This window comes from Lygodium microphyllum, chromosome 26 (genome assembly GCF_053477565.2).
Source record: "Lygodium microphyllum isolate KBCC chromosome 26, Lygodium_microphyllum_v1.1.10, whole genome shotgun sequence".
Classification (NCBI taxonomy): domain Eukaryota; kingdom Viridiplantae; phylum Streptophyta; class Polypodiopsida; order Schizaeales; family Lygodiaceae; genus Lygodium; species Lygodium microphyllum.
In genome coordinates, this window is record NC_141160.1 from 114,251,943 (window position 1) to 114,260,486 (window position 8,544).

The following is an 8,544-nucleotide window of genomic DNA, read 5'->3' on the forward strand; positions in this document are numbered from 1 at the left end:
ATTGAAGCGAGAAAAGATATAGCTCTAAAGGTGGGTTGCACCGAATTATCCTAACAACATCTGGAGGAGCTTTTAGAGAATTTCCAGTAGAAAATCTGAAGGACGTTAAAGTAGCAGATGCTTTAAAACATCCAAACTGGAGTATGGGGAAGAAAATAACTGTTGACTCTACCACACTTATGAACAAGGGCTTGGAAGTGATAGGGCTTGGTGAGAGAGGTTGAGATCCAGGAGGGGAGGAGAGATCTTCACTGGCACTCCATGGGAGCTCTCGTGAAGGTCTCAAAATGAAGAATTCACTTCCAAAAAAGTAAACCACAATTAGATCTCCTCTAAGTGCTGCAATGTCCTCCTCCACTAAAACCCTAGAAATTTTACCTCAATGTTGAAAAACGACCTTCCATTTTTGTCTTTCTGCCTCCATTTTTTGTCGAAGATCCATTTAAGACTCCAAGAAAGGCTTCCATATCTGCCTATAGTACTCATGCGTACCTGTGTGTCTGAGTAACTAGGGTTTCTGACTAAAAAGAGACTAGTTTTGAAAATGAGGAGAGAGAAAAGAAGGACCAAAGAACTAGGCTCTGATACCAACTTTAATGAGAGAGACAGGAGAGAGAGAAGGAGAGGAGAGAGAGTGTAAAAGTAAGGAGGAGAGAGAAAGACTAGGAGTAGAGAGAGAAAGACAAGAAGAGGAGAGAGAAATGGCTGGCAACCATGGAAGGGCAGGGAAGAAGGTGAACAAGGTGAAAGGACAGATGTATATTCATAAAATGGTACCCTAACTAGGTCCTTGTACACCTTAAATACCCCATCCATGTAACTGGGTATTCGCATGTGCTATCCCCGTGTTAACCCCATGTAAGACTCTCTAATCCCATTCTTTACATTGAAGTGTGTCAACAATAGGTAGTGCCAAAACTTCTCCAAGGCGAACACCATTGCCAAGCACTCAAGCTTCGTCTCGTGGTATAGTTCCTTTCTCTATTAGTTACTTTTTTATTGGCTTAATAGATAGGTTGATCTAACTTCGAGGAGCCTTTTTGGCATAGGATTGCACCTAGGCCTTCAACTGATGCATCAATGTGCACATGGATCTCCTTTGTCCAATCAGAAGGTTGGAGGATGGGTACTTCAATCAGGCACTATCATTAGGGGAGTTTTGAGGTCTCGAAAATGCCTTTTAGGATGTGGAGAGAGAGTTCTCTAGACCAATAAGAGCAAAGCCTCCGTAACGGAACTTCTATTTTAAAAAAATTAAAAAATCATTTTACAAAAATATATAAATATAATAATATTATGAATTTGTATTTTTATTATGTATTTTTAGTCTCTTATATTCGTGATTATGAAATCTTTTGCATTAATGGCATAGAGTCTCGGCTACTTTTATTTAATGATGTTTCTAGATTAATGATAATGACTGATGTAATCGAAATTCAAATTGGTGAAAAGCATGGCGCTCAGTTTTTTCCCTCCTTTATTTTATTCCTCTATTGTTTTTCCCTCCGTTATGGTAGCCTAGTCCTCTCTCTCTCTCTCTCTCTGTGCATGTATCTCTCTCTTCTACCATGGATACAAAAATTCGACCTTCAACAAGGCGTCCAAGCTCCCAAATCACATCCATATCAGTGTTTAACTCATTCCAAACTGATGGAAGATGGATTCCTACTATCATTAGCAAAGTAGTTGGATCACCATGCAACAAGCAAAACGTGGAAAAAGCAAAGACATTAGAGCTCGTTTATCTCTGCTTGGAAGGGCAGAATCCGAGATTTTAAGCTTGGAGCAAATAAGAATAGCATCAAAGAGGTACTAGTGCAACATGTGTTCATGCATAGAGAGCTGTGTTTGAAACTTGGATCTTCAAAGCTTCCAATGCATAGACCAAATTGTAAGAATTTGATTCTTAAAGTTTTTCCTTTCTTAAACATGGTTTAGGTTTTTCCATTATAATATTTGTTTGTCTTGTAGATGTCTATCCCTCTAATCTTGAGGAATGGCAACCAGTGGAATCTATTATTGATGTTATTGATGTTATACATTGTTCAATTGGAGAAGAAATGTATAGAGGCAGAAAGAAGACAGAGCTTGCAGAGAATGGAATATTCTTTTATGACCATTCTTATGTTATTCCTATGCGGTGTTGCCAATGGGGATCAATAAAACTCCTTCCTTTGCCAGATTTTTCAAGCTTTGAGTGGCCTTTGCCAAGTCCAGCTACTAGTGAGGGCTATAGATGTAAGATATTTTCTGAGATCCAGAAAGCACTAAAATCTAATATCTCAAGTAGGCTAAGCAAAGTTACTTTATTTATGCCTATTAATATATTTATTGATTTCTTCTCTAATATGGAGATAAGAATTAAAAAAACCATGCTTTCAGTGAAGAGACTAACATATGATCATATCATACAATTTGTTGATGAAGGATGGGATACAAGGACAGAAGGAAAAATTATATGTAAGATAGATCAAGACTCTATAGCTTGTAAATATATGATTGCTACTCAAAACTTTATCCTTAGCTTTTACTATAGTCGATGGCATTTTGTTGGTAGTAGTCTAGTTGCTTTAGACCAGAATCTTAATGATTTCAGCAAAGATCCTATAGTGGATCTTGATATTTGGTTCAACGAGGATATTATTGCAATCTTAAAGATCAGAAAATCATGTACGCTACATCAAATGAGGATGTATTTACAAAATGAAGACGTTGAACTACCATGCTCCTTTGTATTCCAACTTGACAAGAAACGAGTGAGTTTTCACATCATATTATATCTACTTAGATGTATATCAAGATCTCGCTTTCTAACTAGCAAACATTTGTAATTTATTTTTTGCAGATATCGAAAAGGAGAGAAAATAATATACACTGCAAGGACATTCAAGAAAATATATCTTTACTATCAATATAAAATATATGTACAAATTTTGTAGCAGATGTCTATCTGCCATCTCTATGAGATATACAAGGGTTGAAGGGCAAATTTCTATATATGAAGGCTTACAAGGCGATATGGCAAAGCTATTTCTTTTTTGGAGAACTATCCTTTCTAGGAGTCCTTTTGCCTTTCTTTGATGTCTTGGGTATAGAAGGTGTTGAAGTTGTGGCTTCACCTTCCGTGGTTATAGGCATCGCATCTCCTTCATGGTGCAAATCCCCACCAATCTCTGTTGTTGGTTGTATACAATTGACCATTATATACTTTAAGAGCTTTGCTCTGACATACCAAACATGCTCAGATGTATAGCAATCCTTCGAAAATTGTCACACATTTATAGAAAAAAGAGTTTTAGTTCATTATTGTTCTTACAATAGACTATATTTTTATCATCAATGGACTATTTGCAATTAATATCTATCTTAAAGTTTAGCATCTTTCATATTACCTTTACATGTTTATCATCATTAAGATAAACAAAGTTAACCATTCTTCTAGCATTTGCAATCGCCCTCCAGCCACAAGAATGGCTATCATCCTGATAGGGACACTGCAACCACCAACACAAAGTAAAACTATAAAGAGGACGGATGGTAGTTCATAGAATAAACTCATGTTTCAATTATTTTAATGAATAACTTACAGCAACTTGTCTATATTGCATTGTTGCAAGCAAATTAGACAACATAGGGGGTCTTTTCTCTAGCTCTTCAATTAATCTTTTGGTACCTCTATATATAAAATATGTTGAAATTTAGAGTACTCACAAAAAAAAGATTTGAAATATCAAGGAGCCCTTGGATAATATAACTTACAATTTAGCATTTCCATGGCTTCCTTTCATAGAGTTGATTAAAAAACATTGCTTATCCCCAAGGTCTATTGCAATCAAGCTCCAATGAGAACTAAAAGCAATCATATCTCAACAAATTAGTAGGATAAAATCTCAAAAACTCTAATAGAATATTGAATCACTTACTTTTCATTATATGGAATTATAAGGAGCTCCAAAGTATCGAAGTCAATCAGATTGAGCCAAAGTATCTAAGTCAATCAGATTGAGCCAGTACTCAATAAAACTTGTATCAAGATTGTTCCTCATAAAGAATGAGATAGATGGATCAAGAACCTCAATTTTTTGTTGTATATCCAAAGGAAACTCATGCATTATACACCTAGAAAAGGCATAGAAATAGTGAGTATAAACAAGAAAAATATTATTGTTAAAAAAATATCAAAAAGTATAAGTAATTATGGATGGATATACCTTAGGCCAACAAGAATAATATTGTCATTTACTTCTCTTCTTTTATCCTTAAGAATCTGAACACATATAGCATCAAAGGAGATACCCTCAATTCTTTTTCCTAAGTCACCAGGTAAGAAACAAAGCACACTGAATCCTTTTGGATTAGCTACTTCAAGAAGGGTGGCTAGCTCATTTTCAAAGGACTCTAGTTGCTCTGTTTCCCTTTCTTCAACCCTTTGCCTCCTATACTCTCTCCATTTATCTGCATGTTCCTCTTTAGCTTTCTCCTCTTTTTCATGTTGCCTTGTATCCTTCTCATGGGTGACATCCTCAACCCTGAGACCAGAATCATCTTTCTTTCTCCTAGCTGGGGGCACATTAAGGATATTAAATGTCTTCACATCAGTGAGGGGAATTGGCTCAAGGACCTTTGAAAATCTATATCTTAGCCTCCTAAGAATTACCATGTCCTTGTCCATGAGTGTGAGTCTATGAGCATGAGCAGCACAAATATAGACATCTTGAAAAAACTCAACTAAAAAATCCTCTGTGGCTTCTTGTATACAATTAAGAGATGTTCTTGTCCATCTGAAACTATCCAAAATATTTGTCACAAATTTCCCTGACAAGCCTCTGAAAAGACAACTTTGGAATTGCATTGTCAAGAGCCTTTACTACCTTCCTAATTTCCCTTAGGTACCTGACATTTTGAGAAAACTTTCTCTTTGGCTTTGACTTTCTAGAGAGCTTCTGAGGCTTTGAAGACTGATGAATCTTTGATGCTAAATCCCTAGGATCAATCTTCTCCTTTCTTGCTGGCCTTCAAAGTTCAGGCTTCAATGGTCAAGTTTCTACCCTGGGACCTGGGCGTGGGGGCGTGAGGCAGCACTAGCAGGCTTCAAACTTTCAAAGTTCAAAACTTCAATGTTCAGTGTTCAGCAGACTCGCAGAGAGAAAGAAGACACATTGGCAGACTCGCAGAGAGAAAGAACTGTCGCAAGAAGATTTGGGCCCTGAAGATTGGCCGTGGCCCGCAAGCCCTGAAGATTGAGCAGAGTCCAGACTCCTACACACACACACACAGATTGTTGGCTTGGGCCCTGTACTCAGTACTGTGTAGGGCCAGGCTGTTTCCTTTGACGGGGAGAGAGAGAGATTTGGGCCTCCAAAGTTCCATGCTTCAAGACTCAAGTTCCTTGCTCAAGAGTCAACTTTCAAGTTGTCAACATTCTCCCTAAAATCACGATTGGCAAGTGGCAAAACAGCCTACAGGTAAGCACCATCTCGATTCTTTATAAGTTTATTGTTCAATTTTCATTTTGCTTTAAGTTTTAAAGTTTAAAGTTTAGTCTTTTAAGTTCTACTATTACCAATGTAATTTCTAATTAAGTATTGATATCACTCAATAAAGCAATAGCATGCATGCGATCTCTTTTCTTTTAAGAGTGGTTGGTGAAATGAAAGATTAGTAACAAATTCTTTTTGTTATATGTTTATTGATAAATTTGTGAAGGTTGAAGATAAAAAGAGACTAAAGATCTGAGGAGCTTGGTTTTCAAAGGAACAAAGGCATTATAAAAGGTAGCAAATTTCAAGTATTATTAGCAAAGAAGGTAAGATCAAAACTACTCTTTTTATTTTCAAGAAATGGCACCTAAATCAAGAGAAAAAGACAAGGAAATCTTCTTTCATGGGTCGGGATTGAACATATAACTAAGCATCCTTCTAAAAAGGTAAAAGAAAACACTAATAATATTGTGGAGTCATCTTCAATTAATGTATTGCCTTTGAATGAATCACTTGATAATATTTCACTTGAAGATAAGGCTGAACTTGAAAGAAAAAAAGAAGGACGTTTACTCTTTCAAGAGAATTGGCTTGACCAATTCAAATGGCTTGTTTATGATAGAGACGAAGTAAAAATGTATTGTAAGTATTGTTTAAAATATCCTCATCCACATAGTGCATATTCAAAAGGGGGATCAATAAATTTTAAAATTAGTAACTTAAAATCCCATGTTCGCACGACTTGTCATAAGTTTGCTATGGAAGCCATTTTGCTTGAAGGAAAAGATTGTATTGAAAAGAGTGTTTAAAAAATAAGGGAAGTCAAAGATGAGGCATTACTTTCATTATTTAGAATTGCATATTTAATTGCTAAACAAAATTTACCATTTTCAGTTTTTCCTGAGATGATAAATTTGTTGCAAGATTGTCATGCACCATATACAACTAGTCTCTATAATGATGATAAGGCATGTGCTGAAATGATCTATTGCATGGCATCACATCTTATGAAAACCACAATAATGAAGGTTTCTGCTAGTCCATGGTTTGGTGTTTTAATTGATGAGTCCAATGATATCTCTTCACATGGACATATGGTTATTTATTTATCATATCTTGAGAGAGATTGCATTCCCAAGACAAGTTTCTATGGCATTATACGTGTGCATGATGGTACTGCAAAATCTTTGTTTGAAGCTATTATTAGTGAGCTAAAGAAATGTAAGCTAGACTTGTCTAGATTTGTTGCTTTTGGCTCCGATGGATGTTCCACAATGGTAGGAAAGGATAATGGTGTTCAGGCCTTATTGAAAAAACATGTTAATCCATTTCTAACTTCAATTCATTGTGTTGCACATCGTAGTGCCCTTGCAATATCAAGTGTAGCAAAAGAGATGCCTTATTGTAAAAAGCTAGAAAAGCTTATTAATGCCATAGCTTCTTATTTCAATGTTAGCACAAAGAGATTAGAAGGCTTGCAAGCTATGCAACAAGATTTGGCATGTCCCATTCTTCGACTTGAGCATACTTTTGATGTGAGATGGTTAAGTAGATATAGAGCCATTAGTAGAGTATGCAAGTCTTTAGATGCCATACTTGAGATCACAAAAAAAGAGGCATTGCATATTTATGAAGAATTGGCTGAATTTGAGTGTGTTTATTGCTTACATTTCTTAGCTGACATTTTAAGAGGTTTAACAACATTAAGCCAAATGTTTCAAAAGGACTTTGTAGATGTCACAACTATAGATAGTCTTGTGAAGAATGAAATTATATCCATAACACAATATTACATTGATTGTCCTCCTCCTGATATGAATGCATTAAGTGTCGGTATATATGGATATGATATCCTTCCAGACTATGGGCCTGAAAAAGGATATTTATATACATTAAGAGGTGCTTTGCATGGGAATAAGTTTTATGAGCATGATTTAAAACGTAAAATTAATGGAGAAGACTTTAATAGGGCCTTAGAATTTCAAGTTGCTTTTGCCAAGTCAGTGGTAAGTAACTTGAATTCTCGATTTGAAGATAATTCCGTGCTTAATTGTTTAAAAATACTTGTGCCTACACAACATCCAATACAAGAGAAGGCCTTAAAAACATATGGAATCCAAGAAATAGATAAAGTAACTTCATTTTATGGTTTTCCCAAAAAGTTGAATATAGAGGAATTCCCTGCAATGATAGAAGTTGATGAGTTTAAGAAAGAATTTAGAAATTTTAAGCATCAAGCTTCTAGAGATTGGGTTAGATTCACATTACCAGAGGTAACTTCAGCACTTGCTTGCAACAATATGTGGAGGGATGCTTATCGTAATGTTCTTACTCTTTGTCAAGTAGCTCTTGTCCAATGTTCGAGCATTGCTATTTGTGAGAGAGGTTTTAGTGCTCGAACTGTGATAAAGAGTAAGCTACGTAATCGTTTGGAGATTAAGAGTTTAGATGCATTAATGAAAATCTTTATTGAAGGGCCTTCTAAATTCACTAATATGGAGTTCATTGAGAGTATGGACTTATGGGCTGAAAAAACACATCGACATTTGTACACAGCACAAGGAATTTGCTCATTGATTTTGCAATAACTTTGCATATTCAAAGGGGCAATTGATTTTTTATGGCCTATGATGATATTGAAGTCACTGTGCATTATTTGCGCTTTTGTTGTCTTAAATTTTTTACCTTTTTTCATTGACACAATTTCTTCTTTTTTCCTATATGTTTATTATATTTTTATAATGTAAAATTTGCTTTTTTTCTTTATGTTTAGTTCTTTATCTATGTTAAACTTATTTTTTCTATGTTCTCTTTCATGTTAGTTTTGTTTTCTCTTTTTGGTATCATGGTTGCTTCTTTCAATAAAATATGCTTGTTTTTTAAATCTTTTTTTTTAATTTTGCTTGTATTTCATTATATTCTCTTTCATGTTTTTTTTTCTTTTTTAATAAAAAAATTAACTTATTTTCTTTTGGGTTTTTGTTTTATACTTTCTTTTATTTTTGTGCTTATGATGTATATACTTCTCTGAGGCCATAGCGTCTAGACCCATTAAGAGACATAA

General features: G+C 35.1%; 1 protein-coding gene across 1 annotated transcript; it reads left to right on the forward strand.

Annotated features, from left to right (window-relative positions):
• Positions 1 to 6,487: 6,487 nt before the first annotated feature.
• On the forward strand, positions 6,488 to 8,068 carry LOC148013706 (uncharacterized). The gene has a single exon (XM_087667918.1). The coding sequence runs from the start codon at positions 6,488 to 6,490 to the stop codon at positions 8,066 to 8,068; it is 1,581 nt and encodes a 526-aa protein (XP_087524044.1).
• The last annotated feature ends 476 nt before the right edge of the window (positions 8,069 to 8,544 follow it).